The 23,920-nt window shown below is 37.6% G+C and overlaps 1 protein-coding gene across 1 annotated transcript in view; it reads left to right on the forward strand.

The window, feature by feature from the left end:
• Positions 1–23,920, forward strand: part of LOC100672528 (disintegrin and metalloproteinase domain-containing protein 2) — a 114,434-nt gene that overhangs the window by 81,621 nt on the left and 8,893 nt on the right. Inside the window, exons 16-17 of the mRNA XM_064271939.1 lie at positions 6,969–7,074; positions 19,469–19,652. Of these exons, the coding sequence (XP_064128009.1) occupies positions 6,969–7,074; positions 19,469–19,652 (290 nt within the window). The remainder of the gene's footprint in view (positions 1–6,968; positions 7,075–19,468; positions 19,653–23,920) is intronic.

Raw genomic sequence — 23,920 nt, forward strand, 5'->3', positions numbered from 1 at the left:
AACAGTTCATGATGAACTGGTCAGTCTGAAGGGGAGATGGCACAACCCTCCATCCTTATGCAACCAAGAAGATACCTTTAAAATGTAGGGAACTTTAAAATCTCTAAAAGCTCTTTAAAATCTGTGAAACAAAATGGCAGAATTAAATGGAAATATACCAATTATAATGGGAGCATTACGTACCTCTCTCACTAGCTGATAAGCAGACCAACAAGAAAAAAAAAAAAAAAAAACAGTGGGTAAATAAAAGATCCGGAAGTGATAACCTGACAGGACTATTATTAATGAGCATTCCGCTGAGCCAGCAATTTTGTGTTTCTTGAACTGGGTGCTTATTACATCAGCATGGTCACTTTGTTGTGTATGTTTTCCATATATATATATAATATGAAGAATTAAATATTGTCAGATTTAGAAATAAAACAAATACATGGTGCCTTCAAGAGTCAGCTTCATCATAAGGTCTCTCTAATGATTATAACCATTCATACTAAACTCAGTATTCAAAAACCTGGTGCTGTCGAGTAGATTCTGACTCATAGTGACCCTGTATTAGTATTAGTAAATCAAATTTAGCAATATATGATAAACACTGTTGTGAACATTATCATACATGTTTCCTGGTACATATTTGCAAGAATTTCTCTAATGTAAGTATTTGGTTATAGGAGGTGCAAGACTTCAGCGTTGCAAGACAATGTTAAATGTTTTTCAAAGTACTTTTTGTTCATCTGCACTACCACTAGCAGTATATATTAGCTCCCCTTGATCTATTCTTCAACTTTTGTTAGTATCAGACTTCTGTAATTTGTAAAAGTGGCATGTCACTGTGCTCTTGAATGACATTTCTTTGGTTATGAATAAGGTTTATGTTGATTTTGTTTTGTAGAAATGATAAATTTTCCCCCTCTCTGAATGTCTCTTTCATATCTTTCACCCTTTTTTTTTTTCCTCAATGATAAAACCAAATTCTATATATAATCAAGATTCTAGTCCCCTATTGTTTATATGGACTCCTCTGTTGGTGCAAATGGTTAACATGCTTTAATGCTAACCAGAAGATTGTAAAAAACAGAAATTTATGTCTTCACAGTTTAGGAGGCTATCATGGAGAATAATCCATGTGCACTGGAAGAGAATTTATATTTTGCTGTTGTTTGTTAGAATGTTGTACATTTATGTATGTGTGTGTGTGTATATATATATATATATATATATATATATATATATATATATATAGAATACCAACTGTGCTGTTTCAACAAATGGATGCAGTGCTGGAAGTGCTCACTTGTCTATGCCAAGAAATTTGGAAGACAGCTACCTGGCCGACCAGTGGGAAGAGATCCATATTTGTACCCATTCCAAAGAAAGGTGATCCAACAATATCATTAATATCACACACAAGTAAAATTTTTCTGAAGATCATTCAAAAGCAGTTGCAGCTGTACATTGCCAAGGAACTGCCAGAAATTCAAGCCAGATTCAGAAGAAGACATGGAACAAAGGATATCATTGCTGATGTCAGATTGATAATGGCTGAAAGCAGAGGCTATCAGAAGATGTTTACCTGTGTTTTATTGACTAGGCAAAGACATTTGGCTGTGTGAATCATAACAAATTATGGATAACATTGTGAAGGATGAGAATTCTGGAATACTTAACTGTGCTTATGAGGAACCTGTACTTAGACAGTCGTTCAAACAGAACAAGGGGATACTGCATGGTTTAAAGTCAAGAAAGGTGTGTCAGGGTTGTGTCACCATACTTATTCAATCTGTATGCTGAGCAAATAATCCAAGAAGCTAGTCTATATGAAGAAGAACACAGCATCAGGATTGGAGGAAGACTCATTAACAACCTGTGTTATGGAGATGACACAACCTTGTTGGTTGAGAGTGAAGAGGACTTGAAGCACTTACTGAAGAAGATCAAAGACTACAGCCTTCTGTATGCATTAGACCTCAACATAAAACAAAAGTCCTCACAACTAGACCAATAAGCAACAGCATGATAAACGGAGAAAAGATTGAAGTTGTCAAGGATTTCATTTTACTTGGATCCACAATCAACGCCCATGGAAGCAGCAGTCAAGATATCAAATTATGCATGGCATTGGGCAAATCCACTGCAAGAATCCATTGCCATCAAGTTGATTCCGACTCATAATGACCATATGGGACAGAGTAGAACTGCCCCATAGGGCTTCTGTGGAGTGCCTGGTGGATTCGAACTGCTGACCTTTTGGTTAGCAGCCGTAGCTCTTAACCACTATGCCACCAGGGTTTCCAGTCCACTGCAAAGGATCTCTTTAAAGTGTTAAAAAGCAAAGATGTCACTTTAAAGACTAGACTGGGCAATGAATAAGAAAGACCAAAGAAGAATTCTTGCCTTTGCATTACAGTCTTGGCAAAGAATACTGAATATACCGTGGACTGCCAAAAGAACAAACAAATCTGTCTCGGAGTAAGTACAACCAGAATGCTCCTTAGAAGCAAGGACGGCAAGATTTCGTCTCACATACTTTGGACAAGTTATCAGCAGGAACCAGTCCCTGAGGAAGGACATCATGCTTGGTAAAGTAGATGGTCAGCAAAAAAGAGGAAGACCTTCAATAAGATGTATTGACAACAGTGGCTGCAACAAAGGATTCAAGCATAGGAAAGATTGTGAGGATGGCACAGGACCAGGCAGTGTTTCGTTCTGTTGTACATGGGGTTGCTATGAGTTGGTCCCAACTCAACAGCACCTAACAACATATATATATACATGTTAGGTCTAGTGGATTTATAGTGTCATTCAGGTCCTCCCGTTTTCTTACTGATCTCTCTAGATATTCTGTCCATTACTCAAAGTGGTGTATTGAAGTCTCCAAATGTTATAATTATTGTTGTTAGTTGCACCCCCCTCCCCACTCATGGCAACCTTATTTATAACAGAATGAAATTTTACCCAGTCCCATGCCATCTATGTAATTGTTGGTATGTTTTATTCCCTTGTTATTATAGTGTCAATCCATCTCATTGAGGGTTGTGATGTCATTTTCTAGTGACTGATGTCATTTTTAAGTGACTGGCCTTTCCTTCTGAAGTTTCCAAAGTAATCAAGCCGTCCTCATATCTAAAGAATATTCTTGTTGTAATTCTTCTAAGAAAAAAAAAAATTTTTTTGGCAGCCCATAAAAAAAATAAATAAATAGCCTACTCAATATTCTTTGCCAACACCATTATTAAAATGCATCAATTCTTCTTCTGTTTTCCTTTTTTATTGTTCATCTGTCTCACACATATGAGATGATTAAAAAGACCATGGGTTGGGTCAGACATACCTTAATCATCAAGGTGACATTTTTCTTTTTAAAATTTTAGAGAGGTCTTTTGCAACAGATCACTCAGTGGAATATGTTGTTTGATTTCTTCACACTGCTTTTATAGATATTGGTTTTTGATCCAAGTAGAATGAAATCATTGACAATTTCAATTTGTTTCTCTTTGTCATGATATTGATTATTGGTTTAGTTGTGAGGATTTTGTTTTCTTCACATTCAGGCATAATCCATACTGAAGACTGTAGTCTTTGACATTCATCAGTAAGTGCTTCAAGTCTTTGTCATTTTTGACCAGCAAGGCTGTGCCATCTGCATATTGCAGGTTGTTAGTGAATCTTCCTCCAATCCTGACGTTCTGATCAGACTACTTTCTTAGCATACAGATCGAATTAGTAATGTGAAAATTAAACCCCGCTGTACAACTTTTCCGATTTTAAATCATGCAGTGTCTCCTTGTCCTGTTTAAACTACTACTACTTGATTTATTCTCAGGTCCTTAATGAGCACAATTCCCTTTCTTCATAATGTTATCCATAATTTATTCCCATTCTTCATAATGTTATCCATAATTTATTATGATCCACACTATTGAATGCCGTTGTGTAGTTGATTAAACACAATTAACCATGTTTCTTGTATTCTCTGCTTTCAGCCAAGATCCAGCTGACATCAGCAATGATATGTCCCTTGTTCCACATCCTCTTCCGAATCCAGCTTTTACTACTGGCAGTTCCCTGTTGATGTATGACAACAGCCAGTTTTGAATTATCTTCAGCAAAATTTTGCTAATGTGCAATACCCAAAACCCAGCGCCGTCGAGTCGATTCCGACTCATAGCAACCCTATGGGACAGAGTAGAACTGCCCCGTAGAGTTTCCGAGGAGCGCCTGGTGGATTTGAACTGCCAACCCTTTGGTTAGCAGCTGTAGCACCTAACCACTATGCAACCGGGGTTTCCTATGTGCAATATTAAGGATATTGTCCAATGATATTTGCATTTCATTTGATTGCCTTTCTTTGAAATGGGCATGAATATCGATCTCTTCCAGTCATTAGGCCAAGTAGCTATCTTCTGAGCTGAATTTCTTGACATAGAGTAATAGATGCCTCTAACATTGTATTCATATTTTGAACTATCTTAATTAGTATTCTGTCAACTCCTGGAGTTTGTCTTTCGCCAATGCCTTCAGGGTGGCTTGAACTTCCTTCAGTACCAGAGGCTCGTGATCTATACTACCTCCTAAAGTGGTTGAACATCAACTAATTCATTTCAGTACAGTGAACATATGTATTCCTTCTATCATCTTTGATGTTTCTTGTGCCATTAAATTTTTCGACCACAGAAACCTTCATGTGATCTTGCATATGTTCTATAGATGGTCTGTTCTGTAGTCAGCCCTGGGCTTTGTCTTGATTAATGATAATGAGCTTCTCCATTTTCTCTTTCCATAGATATAGCCGATTTTTTTCCTTGTGGAGTCCATCTGGCAAGGTCCATGAGTATAGTCATCTTTTATATTGTTGAAAAAGAGTATTTCTTCTTTAAGTATGTGTTTGTATGCAATTGCCTTTCCATAGTTATTCCAATTTCTTTTTTTCTTATTTTTCTTTCTTGTCAATTCACATAATCTGCAATTTTTTTTGATAAATATATATCATGACCTTCTTTCTCAATTATTTTAATACATCTAAAATATATTTTAAATTTTTTCTTGAAAGATACTTTACATCGTCATGTTTCTAGCTAAAAAATTGTTCCAGTGTCTACCAACTTTAGTTTTTGCTTTTGCTAATCGTTTTAACAGTCTAAAAGCCCTTATTGCTATCACTCATCTTTTCTTTTGTTACATATATGAGGTGGGAGACTAATCACCTTAATTAACGTAGAAACTGATATGTGTTAAGGTTTGATTAGAATTTATATAAGACCCAATGTACATAGTTACACTGGACCAATAAACAACATCATGGTAAATGGAGAAAAAAAAAATTGAATCAACAGTTAACACCAGTGGAAACAGCAACCAAGAAATCAAATGACATATTGCATTGGGCAAATTTGTTGCAAAAGACCTCTTTAAAGTCACGAAAAGCAAAGATGTCGCTCTGATGACTAAGATGTGCCCGACTCCAGCCGTGATCTTTTCAATCTCCTCATATGCATGTAAGATAAAAAAAGAAGACAGAAGAATTGATGCATTTGAGTTGTGTTGATAAAGAATATTTAGTATACTGTGAACTTCCAGAGAATGAACAAATCAATAATTAGAAAAAAACACAACAGAATGCTCCTTAGAATTGAGGATGGCAAAACTTTGTCTTGATTACTTTGGACATATCATCAGGAAAGTCCAGTTGCTAGAAAAGGACATAGTATTTGGCAAAGTAGAGGGTCAGTGAAAACAAGGGAAACCCTCAATACGATCGATTGTCATAATAGCTTGAATAATGGGCTCAAACATATCAAAATTATGGAGATGCTACAGGACCAGGCAAGTTTTCATTCTCTTATATAAGGTCTCCATGAGTCAGAACTGACTCAACAGCAGTTACCAACAACACCAACAGTCTATATCTAGTTTACACTGTTTGTTTATAGGGCCTGTGTATTCAGGATTTTTAACTGAGAGCTTGATGTGTTCATTGATGCCCCATTCACTGGAGGTATGTAACCAAACCCAGAGGTTTTGGAAAAATCTCCTCTGCTTTGTGGAACTTGTCTCATATTTTAATATCCTGTTCTGTACATATTTAGAATCAGGCAAAAGCCTTGAGAGTGAAACCAACAATGTGTTTGAGGCATGTTAATTTTCTAATTTTGTCACTCCATCCATGAAAGATCCTCAAAATTTGGCCTGTTTCTCTGTCTACCAGCAATTGCCCACTGCTGTGGCCAAGGCAAAAATTTTGACTTCTCTCCTATAACCAGCTTTGCAAATGGCCTCTGGTGGGGAAAAAAAAATCAACTTCTAATTTTCAGTTCACTGCTGCTTCAGGAGTTTTCAGCTGAGATCAACGTGTGTCCACTGGGGCTTTTCTCATAGTCATTTTCCCCCAGCTCCACAATGCAGTGGTTGAATATCCCTATCCAATTTTTTGGCTTGTCTTTCAACTACAGGGGAACCAGTGGAGGTGATGAGAAATAAACTGTTCTTTAAGTATGTTGGATCTTATCTACAGATTGGATGCTGAGGGTGAGGAAGAATCAAGAGTGGCTCCAAGGTTTTCAGTCAGAATTAATTTGGTGAAAAAATACAGCATATCAATTTAGTCATTTGACTTGGGAAGACATACATGCAAAAACAGATTATTGACCAATAAGTTGAATATTTATAAATAAGTCTCTGTAATGTACTTGTAAATTTGTCTTTATACACTTATTGAAATGTAGAGGGTAAAGTGCATACAGTTGTTAACTCTAGGATATGTGTTTGTATGGTAAACAAAAGCACTTTCAATTTTTTTTAAGCATTTAAATGGTTTTGCGTGATCTTGTTCTATTTTTTATTTCAATTTTATATTTGACCATATTTTGTGCCATATATTTTAAATTCTTTCAGAATTTTAAAGTGTACTTACAGTTCTAAATTAATACTGAGTTCAATATGACTAACCACTCTTTTTTTGTTGTTGTTTTCAGGTACAGGATTTGGTTCTCAAGAATGTTATACTGAAATTAATTCTAGGGCTGATCGAAGTGGAAATTGTGGTTTAACGCCTGGTGGATACACAGCTTGTAAATCTAAGTATGCTTTAAGAAATTTATTTTAAATCTTCTATTTACTGCCTTAAATTTGAAAATGTCACAGACAAGTTTATATGTAATCACAATATTACCTGACCATAAAGTAAGTTCATATTTAAGCAAATATGTCTATACTTCTCTTTCTCATATGTATCCAAATTATACTTTGTACTTTCCCACAAGGTATTCATTTTACATGTCCAAAACAAAAACAAACAAAAAAAACCACCGTCGTTGAGTCAATTCTAACTAATAGCAACCCTGTATAAAAAACACTAAGGTTCTATAATTAATGCATCAGTTAAAAGAACTGATCATTTTTATTTTGTATGCCACCACTCTAGTTTTACAAAAGATAATCATCTTCATAGTGGTGAAATAAAAAATTATTTTTTTTTACTTCCCAGGAAGTAGACCACAGTGTTTATGAATATTTACTCTATAGGCAGACTTCTTGCTTTGAAATCCTATTTCCACTTTTGGCCTATTTGTGTGATTTTGGGTAAGGACTTGAGTTTTCTCATATGTAAAATATAAATGGTATTTGTACTATTAACGTCATTTAGTTGGTGCCAGTGCTGAATTTAAATACTCAGAATGGGAACTGACACAGTGTTCATTATGTCAGAGTTAACTATTTTTATTTGAATATTACTGAAACATACTTTTTTATTGTAATATTTTGATACTGTCTAAAACCTACTCTGGAAATAAAATTCAAAAGTCTGTAAAAATATTCAAGTTTCGTGAATAGTATAAGAAATTCCAATATACCCTCTACCCAGAAGTACCTTTTTTTTTTTTTGCATTTTTCTCCATTTGCTATACCATTCTCTTTTTCTGTCACTTTGCTCTCTTTTTCCCTCTCTCTCTGCATACTTTTTCCTGAACTATTTGAGTGTAACTTGGAAACTGTGCTTCTTTACTTCTAAATTAATCACTGTGTCTTTCTTGAAAATAAAAAGCTTTTTTATTTTCCATTTCTTTTTTCTTCATTCATTCTTTTCTCTATTCTTCATTTCTGTTGCTTTTTTTCCCTAGTATTTCCTTTTGATTCTTACAGTTTCCATTTCTCTGCTGACACTACCTCTCTGCTCTTCTGCATTGTCTACGTTTTCCTTTAGTGTCTTTAGCATATTAATAACAGTTATTTTAAATTTTTGTCTGATAACCCCAGCAACAGCCTAATAGCTGAGCCTGGTTCTGATACTTGCTTTGTCTCTCCAGACTGTGTTTTTTCTTGCCTTTTTGCACGTCATGTGCTTTTTTGTTGTTTAGAGTAATGGACACTGAAGTAAACAGACTTTTAATGTGAGGATACATGTTAATCTTTTCAGAAGTTGGACTATGTTTAGTGTTTCTTATATCTAGGCACTAAGCAAACACACACACAAAGAAAACAATTGCCCTCGAGTCAATTCTGACTCATGGTGACTATAGAACAGAGTAGAACTGCCCCATAGGGTTTCCAAGGAATGCCTGGTGGATTTGAACTGCCGACCTTTTGGTTAGCGGATATAGCTCTTAACCACTACACCACCAGGTTTTCTAGCTAGGCACTAGAAGCTTCAAATTCTTACAGTGGAAATCTCTCCTCCCTCATGACTTTGGGGCTAACTTTTATGACATTCCTCAGAAAGAGTATGTGTCTTGCAGCTAGCTCTTTCAGCTGTCATTCATTGTCATCGAATCAATTCCACCTCATAGCAGCACTAAAGGGCAGAGTAAAACTACCTCATAGAGTTTCCAAGGCTGTAATCTTTACAGAAACCCTAGTGGAAACCCTGGTGGTGTAGCGGTTAAGTGCCATGGCTGCTAACCAAAAGATTGGCGGTTTGAATCCACCAGGCACTCCTTGGAATCTCTATGGGGCCGTTCTACTGTGTCCTACAGAGTTGCTGTGATTCAGAACTAACTCGATGCCAGTGGGTTTGGTTTTCTGGTTTTTTAATCCTTATGGAAGCCAACTGCAACATCTTTCTCCCATAGAGTGGCTGGTGGGTTTGAACCTCTGTGCTTTAACCGCTGCACCACCCGGATTTCTTGTTTCAGCTGTAATCCACTGTTACAAGAGGCTTGTTTTTGTGGTGGTGGGGTGTGGGGAAGGGATGTTCTCCAGTCTTTGAACAAATTCTCGGTCTTTTAATGTGCCTATGTCTCCGGTGGAAATGCTGGTGGTGTAGTGGTTAAGAGCTACAGCTGCTAACCAAAAGGTCAGCAGTTCACATCCACCAGGGGCTCCTTGGGAGCTCTATGGCACAGTTCTACTCTGACCTATAGGGTCACTATGAGTCGGAATCTACTGGAAGGCAATGGATTTTGGTGTTTTATGTCTCAAGTATGTGGCCTTCCAAAGTGTTTCTGTCTCTCCTCCAGGTGTAGAGCTCTCCCCAACTCCTTATCACCTAGTCCCTTCCATAGCTACAGCATCCCCAACCTATTTTCTTAAACTCATCTCTTTCATCTCTATTGTTGACTATGACTTTTAGTTACTATCTGTTTCTTAATTGAGTCATGAAGGCTGGAGTGGGAGGAAGTTTCCGTCCCTAGTTGATACTGAAAAAAATAAAATAAAAACTGTTGTGGTTAAGTTGATACCAACTCATAGTGACCTATTGTAGGACAGAGTAGAACTGCCCCATTGGGTTTCCAAGGAGTGCCTGGTGGGTTCAAACTGCTGATCTTTTGATTAGCAGCCATAGCTCTTAACCACTATACCACCAGGGTTTCCAAGCTAAGGTTAGGTTTCAGAATTGCCATCTGGTGAAGTCCCTCCACCTGGAGATTAGCCCTTTGTTATGGAAAAGAGGCAGGGAGGGTTTTACCATTGCTACTCCTCCCTTCCCCCTGCTAGGATTGTTGCTAGGTGCCCTCCAGCTGGTTCCCACTCATAGCTACTCTATGTACAACAGAACAAAACACTGCCTGGCCCTGTGCCATCCTCACAATCATAGCTATATTTGAGCCCATTGTTGCAGCCATTGTGTCAATCCATCTCGTCAAGGGTCTTCCTCTTTTTCACTGACTCTCTAACTTACCAAGCATGGTGTCCTTTTCCAGGGATTGGTCCCTCCTGATAACATGTCCAAAGAATGTGAGACAAAGTCTGGCCATCCTCACTTCCAAGGAGCACTCCGGCTGTACTTCTTCCAAGCCAGACTTGTTCTTTCTTCTGGCAGCCCATGCTAGGACTAATGGGCATCTTTTTCAAATCCTTCCCAAGAGAACCTGTGGGATTCCTGGATAAAATGTGTAAAGAGATGGGAGTGCCTCTATCACTGCACATCCTGGGAGCTTCTCATTCACGCTGGGAGTCAACACTCAAACCCATTGTTGCTGAGTCAATTCCGACTCATAGCTACCCTACAGGACAATGTAGAACGGCCCCATAGGGTTTACAAGGAACAGTTGGTGGATTCAAACTGCAGACCTTTTGGTAGCAGCCTAACCCTTTTTAACCACTGTACCACCAGGACTCTAGAGTCGATACTCAGTCTTCAGAAATTCAACAAAATTACAATTTAAATACATATTCCTAGTGGCTTTTTTTTTTATGGTGGTGCAGTGGTTATGAGCTTGGCTGCTAAATGAAAGCTTGGCTATTTGAACCCACCAGGCATTCCATGGGAAAAAGGTGTGTGGCAGCCTGCTTCTCTAAAAATTACAGCTTTGGAAAACTTATGGGACAGTTCTATTTGTCCTACAGGGTCTCTATGAGTCAGAATCCACTGCAAGGCAACAGAGTGGCACAAGATGCCCATTGGATTCTGCTCCAGATAAACAAACCTCGTATGCCGTCTCTCTGCATGTACTAAATTTTCGAGATTCATGGAGGCAGTTTTCCCTGTGGCATCAGCTCTCTGTAGGACCCAAGAAGTCATTGGTTTTAGTTTGTTCAGTTTTTTCTTATAAAGACGGGGTAATGACTTCCAAGTTCATTATGTCAGAGTACTTACTTATAGAGCATTTTTAACATCTTTATTAAGATATAAATTACCTACCATAAAGAAGTTATTCATCTTGTGTATTTATTTTTTGGTAAATTTGTAGATTTGTGCAAAAATCACCAGAACTACTTTTAAAAAAGTTTCCTTTATTCCACTTTGCAATCAATCCTTCCTCCTCACCTCAGGCCCAGACAATCACTAATCTGCTTTCTATCTTCATAGATTTGCCTTTCTGAAAATTTTGTAAAAGCGAAATCATACAATATATAGTCTCTGTGTTTGGCTCCATTTAATTGCTTGAGGTAAATTCCACTATTTTAGCATTTTTGATAGAATTAGCGTGTGTGTGTGTGTGTGTGTTTAGCATAGTACAGAATTTCTCAGTTGGTATATCATCAGTTCCTGGAGATATATTTTACCCGGATCGCTTTATTGCAGCTTGGATTACCTCCTACAACACTGTCAGTTTTTGATCATATGCTACCTACTGAAATGGTTGAACGTCAACCAATTCTTTTTGGTACAGCGACTTTCTGTGTTCCTTCCATCTTCTTTTGATGCTTCCTGCGTCATTCAATATTTTGCCCACAGAATCCATCAAAATCGCTAGTCAAGGCTTGAATTTTTTCCTCAGTTCTTTCAGCTTGAGAAATGCCGAGCCTGTTCTTCACTTTCAGTTTTCTCTCTCCAGATCTTTGCGTATGTCATTATAACACTTTACTTTGTCTTCTGAGCCACTGTTTGAAATCTTCTGTTTGGCTCTTTTACTTCATCATTTCTTCCATTCACTTTAGCTACTCTATGTTGACGAGAAAGTTTCAGAGTCTCTTCTGCTGTCTGTTTTGTTCTTTCCTTTCTTTCTTATTTTTTTAATGACCTTTTGCTTTCTTCTTTTATGATGTCCTTGATGTCATCCCACAACTCTTCTGGTCTTGGGTCATTAATGTTCAATGCATTGAATCTATTCCTGAGATTGTCTCCAAATTCAGGTGGGATATACTCAAGGTCATATTGGCTCTCTTGGACTTGTTTTAATTTTTTTCAACTTCAACTTGAACTTGCAAGTGAGCAATTGATGGTGTGTTCCACAGGCGGCCCCTGGCCTTGATCTGACTGATGATATTGAGCTTTTCCATTATCTCTTTCCACAGGTGCAGTCAATTTGATTCCTGTGTATTCCATCAGGCAAGGTCCATGTGCATAGTCAACTTTTATGTTGATGAAAAAAGGTATTTGTAGGGAATAAATCATTGGTCTTTCAAAATTTAACCATGCAATCTCTGGCGTCCTTTCTATCACCAAGGACATATTTTACAATTACCGATTTTTCTTCTTTTTTTCCAACTTTTCTATGCCAATCATCAGTAATTATCAATACATCTTGATTGCATGTTTGATCAATTTCAAACTGCTGAAGTTGGTAAAAAAAAAATTTCATTTCCTCATCTTTGGCATTAGCAGTTGATGCGTAAATTTGAATAATAGTCTTATTAACTGGGCTTCCTTGTAAGCATATGGATATTACCCTTCCGGTGACAGCACTGTACTTCAGGATAGACCTGGAGATGTTCTTTTTGATGATGAATGCAATACCACTCCGATTCAAGTTGTCATTCCTGGCATAGCAGACCATAACCAAAACCAAACAAAACCTACTGCCATCAAGTCAATTCCGACTCATAGCGACCCTATAGGACAGAGTAGAACTGCCCGATAGAGTTTCCAAGGAGCATCTGGCAGAAGATCCGAACTGCTGACCTTTTGGGTAGCAGCCGTAGCACTTAGCCACTACGCCACCAGGGTTTCCTAGCAGACCATATGATTGTGCAATTGAAAATGATCAATACAGTCCTTTTCAGCTCACTAATGCCTAGGATATTGACCTTTATGCATTCCGTTTAATTTTTTCCTAGATTCATAGTTCTTACATTCTACATTCCTATTACTAATGGACGTTTGCAGCTGTTTCTTCTCATTTTGAGCTGTATTGAAGGCATTGTCAAAAAATAAGGCTCTAGGAATTGATGGAATACCAATTGAAATGTTTCAACAAACGGATGCATTGCTGCAGATATTCATTCATCTATGCCAAAAATTTGGAAGACAGCTACCTGGCCATTTGACTGGAAGAGATCCATATTTGTGCCCATTCCAAAAAAGGCAATTGAACAATATCACATGCAAGAAAAAATTTTCTGAAGATCATTCAAAAGTGGCCGAAGCAGTACATTGACAGGGAACTGCCAGAAATTCGAGCTGGATTCAGAAGAGGACATGGAACAAGGATATCATTGCTGATATCAGATGGATCTTGGCTGAAAGCAGAGAATACCAGAAAGATGTTTACCTGTGTTTTATTGACTACGCAAAGGCATTCGACTGTGTGGATTATAACATATTATGAATAACATTGTAAAAAATGGGAATCTCAGAACACTTAATTGTACTCATGTGGAACCTGTACATAGACCGAAAGGCAGTTGTTCTAACAGAACAAGGGAATACTCTGTGGTTTAAAATCAGGAAAGGTGTGTGTCAGGGCTGTATCCTTTCACTGTATGTATTCAATCTGTATGCTAAGCCAGTAATTGGATAAGCTGGACTATAAGAAGAACAATGCTGCATCAGGATTGGAGGGAGACTCATTAACAACCTGAGATATGCAGTTGACACAACCTTGCTTGCTGAAAGGGAAGAGGACTTGAAGCACTTACTGATGAGGATCAAAGGCTATAGCCTTCAGTATGAATTGAACTTCAACTTAAAGAAAACAAAAGTCCTCATGACTGGACCAGTAAGTAACGTTATCATGGACAGAGAAAAGATTGATAATTGTCAAGGATTTTATTTTACTTGAATCCACAATCAATGCCCATGGAAGCAGCAGTCAAGAAATCAAGTGACACATTACATTGGGCAAACCTGCTGCAAAAGTCCTCTTTAAAGTGTTTCAAGCAAATACGTCACTTTGTGGACTAAGGTGTGACTGACCCAAGACATGGTGTTTTCAGTCGCTTCTTATGCATGGGAAAGTTGGACAATGAATAAGGAAGACCAAAGAGGGATTGGTGCCTTTGAATTGTGGAACATTAAATATACCATGGACTATCAGAAGAATGGATATATCTGTCTTGGAAGAAGTACATCCACAATACTCCTTAGAAGCAAGAATGGCCAGATTTCGTCTCAGGTACTTTTAGACATATTATCAAGAAGGACCAGTCCCTGGAGAAAAACATGTTTCTTGGTAAAAAAGCCCACCCACTGCTGTCGAGTCAATTCTGACTCCCATCGACCCTGTAGGATGATTAAAACTGCCCCACAGAGTTTCCAAGGGCACCTGGTAGATTTGGACTGCCAACATTTTGGTTAGCAGCTATAGCACTTAACCACTACTATGCCACCAGGGTTTCCAGGTAAAGAAGAGGGTATCATGGATTGAATTCTGCCCAAAAAAATATGTGTATCAATTTGGATAGGCTATGATTCCCAGTATTGTGTGATTGTCCACCATTTTGTCATCTGATGTGATTTTCCTGTGTGTTGTAGAACCTATCACTATGATGTTAATGAGATGGATTAGCGGCAGTTATGTTGATGAGATATACAAGATTAGACTGTGTTTTAAGTGAATCTCTTTTGAGGTATAAAGGAGAGACATAATCAGAGAGATGGGGGACCTCATACCACCAAGAAAGTAGCACCAGGAACAGAGCACGTCCTTTGGACCCAGGGTCCCTGCGCCTGAGAATCTCCTAGTCCAGGGGAAGTTTGATGACAAGGACCTTCTACCAGAGCCAACAGAGAGAGAAAGACTTTCCTTGGTGCTGGCACCCTGAATTTGGACTTTTAGCCTACTAGACTGTGAGAAAATAAATTTCTCTTTGTTAAAGTCATCCACTTGTGGTATTTCTAGATGACTAAGACAGAGGGTCAGCAAAAAAGAGGAAGATCCTCGACAAGATGGATTGACACAATGGCCACAACAATGGGCTTAAACATTGCAAGGATGGTGAAGATGGCAAAGTACCGGGCAGTGATCTATTCAGTTTTACATAGGGTCGCTATGAGTCAGAACCAATTGGACGGCACCTAACAACAACAACAACAGGATTTCTTATTGCTGACTAGTATTTCATTGTATGGATATACAATTTTTTTTTTTTAGCAATTTACTAGTCGATGGGCATTTAGATTGTTTCCAATTTTTGGCTCTATTAGTGAGTAATACTGCTGTGAATATTCAACAGTATTTCTATAGACACGTTTTTCATTTCACTTTGTCGCATCATTAGAAGTGGAATTGCTGAGCCATATGGTAGGTATATGTTTAACATTTTCAGCAACTGCCAAAATGTTTTACGAAATGACTGTACCTGTTTACATTTCCATCAGCGATAAAGTTCTAGTTTCTCTACATCCTCACCAATACTTGGTATTTTCAGATCTTTTTGTTTGTTTTCTGTAGCTTGTTTGTTTGTTCTTTCATTCATTCATTTATTTTTTGCCATTCCGACAGATAGGTAGAGGCATCTCATTTGGGTTTTAATTTGCATTTATCTTTTGTCTTATGAAAATGACCACTCTTTCATTTGGTTATTAGACTTTGGCATACCTTATTTGATGAAATGTCTGTAGCCCGTTTTTAAATTGGGTTTTGCTGTTCTTATTATCAATTTATAAAAATTCTTTACATACCCAGGATACAATCTATATCAGACATAGGCTTTGCACATCTTGTCTCCTTTTTCTTTTTAAAATATTTATTGTGTTTTTGGTGAAAGTTTACACAGCAGATTAAATTCTTATTGTCAATCTTGTATTTCTTTTTCTTAATGATGCCTTGAGAAGAGCAAAAGCTTTTTAATTTTGATGAAGTACAATTTATTCACTTTTTTTTAATGGACCATGATTTTGATGTAATGTCTAAGAAATCTAGCACAAAGTTGAATAATAGTGAAGCCGGAGGTCTCTTTCTTATTCCCAGTTGAAGGGGGACAGTATTCAGCCTTTCAACTTTGTTTGCTGTTACTACAGATTGCACGTACAGCTTCATCAGGCTGAGAAATTTCCTTTCTATTCCTAGTTAGTTGGGAATATTTGTTACGAATCAGTCCTGCATTTTGTGAAATGCTTTTTCTGTGTCTGATGAGATGATCATGTTTTGTTTTGTTTTCTTGTTTGTTTCCTTTATTCTATTAATTGATTTTTCGGCATTAAACTAGTCCTGCGTTCCTGGGATAAATTTCATCTAGTCATGGTGTATCATTTTTACACGCTCAGGGTTTGGTTTTCTAATATTTTGTTAAGGATTTTCTTGTCTGTGGTCATCATATCGTTATGTCTTTGCTTGGCTTTGATATCACGATAATACTGGTCTCAAAGAATGAATTGAGGAGCTTGGGTCTATGCTCCTGATTTTCTAAAAGAGTTTGTGTAGTATTGATATCTCTTCTTTAAGTATTTCATAGCATTCACCACTGAAGTTACCTGGGTTTGGATTTTTCTTTATGATGGATCTGATGTGAATTGAGGAGCATATTTAGGCAGTTTTAAAGTTTTCCTCTGGTGTTAGTTCATCAGTCCTTCTCAAGCCTCCGCTGTGACATACATGTAGCCTCCCAGTCAGCTAGGGATGTGGTATGAGGAGGGTGTATCAGCCATGGTGGCTCAGTGGTTAAGAAGATCAACAGTTTGAATCCACCTGCTGCTCCTTGAAAACCCTACAGGACAGTTCTACTCTGTCCTATAGGGTTGGTATGAGTCGGAATCGACTTGATGGCAATGGGTTTGTTCAGTTTTGGTATGGCTCTGTTATTTCCAAGACTACTTCTTCAATTGCTGGCTGGTCTGCCACTAATCCCAACAGAGACCGCAACCTCAGGCTAACAGTGCAGCTGATTTCCGCCATTCATTTCCCACTTTTACTAACAGTGCCACTGGATGACGTTGTATGCCCTCTGTTCCAAATGAAGAAAGCCCACTTTGACATTGAAGCTATTGATTTTCATGGCCAGCCATGCCCTGGTAAAATGAAGCATCAACTGAGCTGACAAAGAAGAGGGCAACAGACACCTCCAAGAATGCCAAAGCTTTTCCACAGTTCTTACCCAATGTTTTAGCAGCTTTTCATGCTTCTTAGTCCGTTGTTTGCTTTTGATCAATTTCCACAGTTCAGAAGTGGTTACTTTTGACATTTTTTACCAGTTTTATACTTGTTTGGGGGAAATAATTGGCCTATATCTTCTCTTTCCCATGTTGCTGTTAGTGTCTTTCAATTCAGTTACGACCCCTGTGACCCCGTGTGTTCCAAGTAGAACTGTACTCCATATGGTTTTCAAGGCTCTGACTTTTTGGAAGTAGGTTGCCAGGCATTGCTTCTGAGGCACCTCTAAGTGGGTTTGAACTCTCAAGCTTTTCATTTTCATTTACCTATATGGTTGTATTTCTTTTTGTCTGATTCCTTTGTATTTCTGCAAGCTTCCATCCAGGATAAATTCCCTACAACTTTTAATTTTATTTTGTTCAGGACTGCTGGTGATACATCTTTTTACGTATTTTCTAAAAATGTCTTTATTTTATTTCAATTTGGAGCGTATATTCTCTGCAATAGAGTGGGAAGATGGATATCTTTTTTTTCCTTTCTGCTGCTTTTTTTTTTTAATTTTTTTTGTGTGTTAAGTGAAAGTTTACAAATCAAGTCAGTCTCTCACACAAAAACTTATATACACCTTGTACGTACTCCCAATTGCTCTCCCCCTATTGAGACAGCACATTTCTTCCCTATACTCTCTCTTTTCATGTCCATTTCACCAGCTTCTAACCCCCTCTACCCTGTCATCTCCTCTCCAGGGAGGAGATGCGAACGTAGTCTCAAGTGTCCACCTGATCCAAGAAGCTCACGCCTCACTAGCATCCCTCTCTATCCCATTGTCCAGCCCAATCCCTGTCTGAAGAGTTGGCTTTGGGAGTGGTTCCTGTCCTGGGCCAACAGAAGGTCTGGGGGCGGTGACCACCAGGGCCCTTCTAGTTTCAGTCAGACCATGAAGCCTGGTCTTTTTATGAGAATTTGGGGTCTGCATCCCACTGCTCTCCTGCTCCCTCATGGGTTCTCTGTTGTGTTCCCTGTCAGGGCAATCCAATCATCGGTTGTAGCCGGGCGCCATTTAGTTCTTCTAGTCTCAGGCTGATGTAGTCTCTGGTTTATGTGGTCCTTTCTGTCTGTTGGGCTCATAATTACCTTGTGTCCGTAGTGTTCTTCATTCTCCTTTGATCCAGGTGGGTTGAGACCAACTGATACATCTTAGATCACTGCTTACTAGCGTTTAAGACCCCAGATGCCACTCTCCAAAGTGCAATGCAGAATGTTATCTTAATAGATTTTGTTATGCAAATTGACTTAGATGTCCCCTGAAACTATGGTCCCCAAACCCCCACCCCTGCTATGCTGGCCTTTGAAGCATTCAGTTTATTCAGGAAACTTCTTTGCTTTTGGTTTAGTCCAGTTGTGCTGACCTTGCCTGTATCGGGTATTGTCTTTCCCTTCACCTAAAGTAGTTCTTATCTACTATCTAATTAACGAATACCCCATCCCACTCTCCCTCCCTCCCCTGTCTCGTAACCATCAAAGAATATTTTCTTCTCTGTTTAAACTATTTCTCTAGTTCTTATAATAGTGGTCTTATACAATATTTGTCCTTTTGCAACTGACTTATTTCACTCAGCATAATGCCTTCCAGATTCCTCCATGTTATGAAATGTTTCACAGATTCCTCACTCTTCTTTATCTATGCGTAGTATTCCATTGTGTGAATACAGATAGTGGATATCTTATTTCTTCTTTGAAAATACCACTCAATAGTCTTTTGACTTTGTTTCTGTCAGAAAGTTAATCTTCAATTTTATTATTGTTCTCTTTTGGCTAATGCTTCTTATTTTTCTGTTTTTTTTTTTTTAAAGATTTTCTCTGTGGTTTACACCACTACCATTTGCATGTGTCTCAGTGGCTTTATTTTAATACATAGTGTGTATAAATGCTTCTTGATTGTGTATCTTACTGTCTTGTCAGTTTGGGACCCATAAAGTTCATGGTAGGTACTATGTTTGAGAAACTGAAAAGGAAACACAGTAGGCTGGTAATTAGGTAACTTCATTAATGGTCTTTTTGGATAGAACAACCTTGAAATTGATGATGGTTAAGGGTCACAAAAAAGTGAAGGACTCATCAGAAAAAAATTAATCTAACTTATTAGGAAGTAATTCATAATTATTAAAATGGTGTTATAATGAATAATTTATGAAAGCACCCTTATATTTTTTTGTATTTAACAATTAATTGCACACATCCTTTTGCGAGCATTAAATGTATTAATCTTTTACTTTAAAAATGATATACTATGCTTCTCTGTATTGGAAAGTAATGATTTCCATTTATGGATACATTTATAGAGATCTGCAATGTGGAAAATTAATATGTGATTACAAAAGAGATACAATATTTAAAACCCGTGAAGCCATTGCTCTTTATAGCAACGTACGAGGGCGTACCTGTGTCACCTTGGAGTATTCCAGTGATCACCCTAAGAGCCAACTTATGTGGGTAAAAGAAGGAACTATTTGTGGTCAAAATAAGGTAGGCAGTCTTTTTTCTCAAGTAACTTCCTAATAGTCTAAATTTTTAAATTATATATTTAGAATTTTTCCTTCTAATGCAAGTACACATTCAATATAGACTATTTGGAAAATAAGAAGTAATAAAAAATAAATAAATAATAAAATAGGTGATATCATTATGATTGTTTCTTTGGCTATTTAGTACTTATCTCATGGAAATTATGTGTATTTACTGAATTCCAAATCATACTGTTTATTCACTCTATTTTATTATCTCACATTACACAGAGAGTGCTTCTGATATCATTAATTATATTTTGACATAATTACTTTAGAATAACTGTTAAAAATAATAAATGCCCATTGTGGCTATGAAAATAATAAATAATGAACATAAGAAAGCAAAAATAAATCCAAGTAACATATCTAAGATATAATTGCTCTTTCCATTTTAATGAACATCCTTACATCAAGTATTCAACAACTGTGTGTACATAAATACACACGGACAAATATGTGTATATATGCAGATACATATATACACGTATATATACATGTACATACATATACACACAGATGTAGATGTATTTATCTAACAATGTAAAAATCTTTACAAAAGCAATGTGAGTCAGGAATTGTGTGGGAAACTAAAACTACCCAAACCAAAATCAAACCCATTGCTGTCAAGTTGATTCCGACTCATAGCGACCATATAGGACGGAGCAGAACTGCCCCATAAGGTTTCCAAGGAGCGCCTGGAGGATTTGAGCTGCCAACCTTTGGTTAGTAGCCGTAGCTCTTAACCACTATGCCACCAGGGTTTCCAGAACTACTGAAAGTGGCTTAAATAATTTGTGGTTTATTCTTTCCCATCGTGTAAAATAATTTTGGAAGTTATCAGACCAGAGCAGTTATGGGGCTCCCCTATGTTATCAGGGATCTTGACCAAGTCTAGTTTTCAGCTACAGACCCTGTGCAGCAATCCTCCTCTTATCCATTCGCAAGAGATGATGGGACTCCAGCCGTCTCCACATTTCAAGCAGGAGGACTGGAAAGAGCTAAAGGGAGCAAAGGGTGCATGCCAACTTTATTCACCACAGTTGGTGAACAAGATGAAGGATATCCAATAGTCACAACTCTGCCATAGAATTTATAACCAAAATGATGCTTTATCAATTAGATATTTACCTCAGCAGCCAGCTTTAAAACTTGTTACTGTTCATCATTAATAAAACAATGTATGATAATGTTGAAGTTTTATTTACAGGGTAGGGAGATAGAGAAGCTGGTAGAGATCTTGGGGAGATGTTTATACAAATGGTGGCCTCAAAACTTTGTCTTAATATGTATTAAATATTTCTGTCTATTGGCATATGAAGATCAAGCTAGCTGCATGTTGAGTGCTCTAACAATTTTTATGTATTATTCAAATTAGACTGTCAACATTTTTGAAGTACTTCATATACAAATGTTTATTTGGATTTGAATGAACATGTTATCCCAAGACATTTGAAAATTCCCTTTGTCAGCAACAACAACAATAAAGCAGTAGATATTTGATCCTATGCATATTATTTCAACTCTCAGATGTTGGTGACTGTTGTTGTTAGGTGCGTGGAGTCAGTTCTGACTCATAATGACCTCATGTACAACAGAATGAAATATTGCATAGTCCTGTGCCATCCTCAAAAGCGTTGATGTGTGTAAGCCCTGTGTAAATCCATCTTTTCGAGGGTCCTCCTCTTTTTCGCTGACCCCTCTCCCTTACCAAGCATGATGTTCTTCTCCAGGGACTGGTCCTTCCTGATAACATGTCCAAAGAACGTGAGACTAAGTCTGGCCATCCTTGCTTCCAAGGAGCACTCTGGCTGTACTTCTTCCAAGACAGGCTTGTTCGTTCTTCTGGCAGTCAATGGTATATTCCATGTTCTTTGCCAACACCATAATTCAAAGACATCCATTCTTTGGACTTCCTTATTCATTGTCCAGCTTTTCCATGCATATGAGGTGATTGAAAATATCATGGCTGAGCCAGGCACACCTTAGTCCTCAAAGTGACATCTTTGCTTTTCAACACTTTAAAAAGGTCTTTTGCAGCTACCATGTGTCCAACAGTTTGTCGTACATGTGGTGGCTTTTGTGTTGCTGTGATACTGGAAGCTATGCCATATTCCAAATTTCAAATGTCAAATACCAGCAGTCACCCATGGTGGACATGTTTCGGTGGAGCTTCCAGACTAAGACAGACTAGGAAGAAGGACCTGGCTGTCTACTTCTGAAAAAATTGGTCAGTAAATATTGTCTGATATAGTGCCGGAAGATGAGCCCCTCAGGTTGGAAGGCACTCAAAATATGACTGGGGAAGTGCTGCTTTCTCAAAGTAGAAACCTTCTGTCATCATGTTGGTTCCAACTTCTAGTGACCCCATAGGGTTTCCAAAGCTCTAAATCTCTATGGAAGCAGATTGCCACATCTTTCTCCCGAGGAGCTGTTGGTGGTTTGGACCTGCCGACCTTTCAGTTAACAGTCAATCACTTTAACATCAAAGTAAAGTGGACCTTAATGATGTGGATGGGGTCAAGCTTTGGGACCTTCATTTGCTGATGTGGTACGACTCAAAATGAGAAGAAACAGCTGCAAATATTGGTGACTGGGCATAAAAAATTGCTATAAACCTTAAAAAAAAAAAACTTACCACCTATAAAAAACCAAACCGTTGCCATCAACTCTTGACCCAGAAATTCAAGTAGAATATGTAATTGTATATATATGAGCATAAAATCATGTATACATTATGATGTATGTCATCATAAAATCTAATGTGAAAATGTTTTGTCACACAAGTAAACACGTATGCTCATTAAAATATTTGAGGAAGATCAGGCTGGGAAATATCAGCGCATGATCGAGGGAACCACTGATGGAGCCACAGGAGGACACAATGGAGACAAGAAAAGCCCAGCCTAATGTTATCATTTCCACAATCTGGCATCTCTACTATGGCTACACCAGGGAGGACATGAGGAAAATGGCACCGCCAATGAAAACAGAGATGATGAGAAACGTGAACACCATGCCACACTTTGGTTTTATTTTTTTCCTTAAGTAAGAAATTTAAAAGGATAGGAAAAGCTCTTTAAAATGTGGGCAAAGTAATTCATATTTGTCTCTGAAAATGATCTTCCATAATGGAAAAGAGAAACCGGTTTTAACCTACTGAAACATAAACTGTTCACATAAAAGAATAAAACCTTGACTTATAGGTTGTAAAAGGTCTTTAAAATCATAATGTTTTCTAAACTTCTGAGACTTTTTTTTTTTTGCTTAACATTCCCTATCTCAGTTAATTGTATCATCACCAAGATGGTTAGACAAGCCAGAAACCTTGATGTCATTGACACGTCTCTTTGTATCCTCCATATACAATCCATCCCTGAACTCAGGGGCATTAAACCTTTTAACTCTCAAAGATTTCCACTGGTTTCCATCTCTACAGCCACCACTCAATTCCATGCTATGGTTGTTTTTTTCCTGGCCTACTGTAATGGCATTCTAATTTGTGCCTCCAGATTTTCTCTTGCCTTTTCCATTCTTTTCCAAAACATACTTTTATAAACCTTTCCTCTTTCTGATTAAATCTCTTAATACAGCCCATTGTTTTTTGGTTAAAGGTCAACCTTCTGAGAAAACTATAAAACTCTTCACTACCTTTCCAATGACAACTTCTTTCAAATCGTGTCTAGCTTTTTTATTTCTATGTTTCTATCCCTTACTCTATAATACGAGCAGCATGACAGTTGGTTTTATTCACTGCTGTGTCACCAGAGTTAGGCACATAGTAGGACTCAGTTTATTTAATGAATAGTTGAATGACCACTCTCTCTATAACAGCCACACTGCTCCTTCTGTTTCTCCATGGTTACATACAATTTTCCACAGTAAGCCCATTTTAAAAATTGTTTATTTTCCTATAAATATTTCATCTCTCATTTGTGTCTAATGAAGTCATATTTACCATCGGGGCTCAATGAGAAGGTTTTACTGTTGTCACATATTAGATATGTTTCATATATTTTATACTATCGTATAAAAATATTTTATGATAGTATTTACTGCATGTTATCTGTGCTTTAATTTATATCTGCATCTCCTATCCCTTTTATAAGCAGGAACAGGCTGCTATTGTTTTCTTTACTCCTATATAATCAAGTCTCATGTAGTGTTGGAAACATTGTAGTACTATAAATTAATAATTTATCATTAGTACATTAATTAATACATTTCATT

Source organism: Loxodonta africana, chromosome 19, assembly GCF_030014295.1.
Source record: "Loxodonta africana isolate mLoxAfr1 chromosome 19, mLoxAfr1.hap2, whole genome shotgun sequence".
NCBI lineage: Eukaryota > Metazoa > Chordata > Mammalia > Proboscidea > Elephantidae > Loxodonta > Loxodonta africana.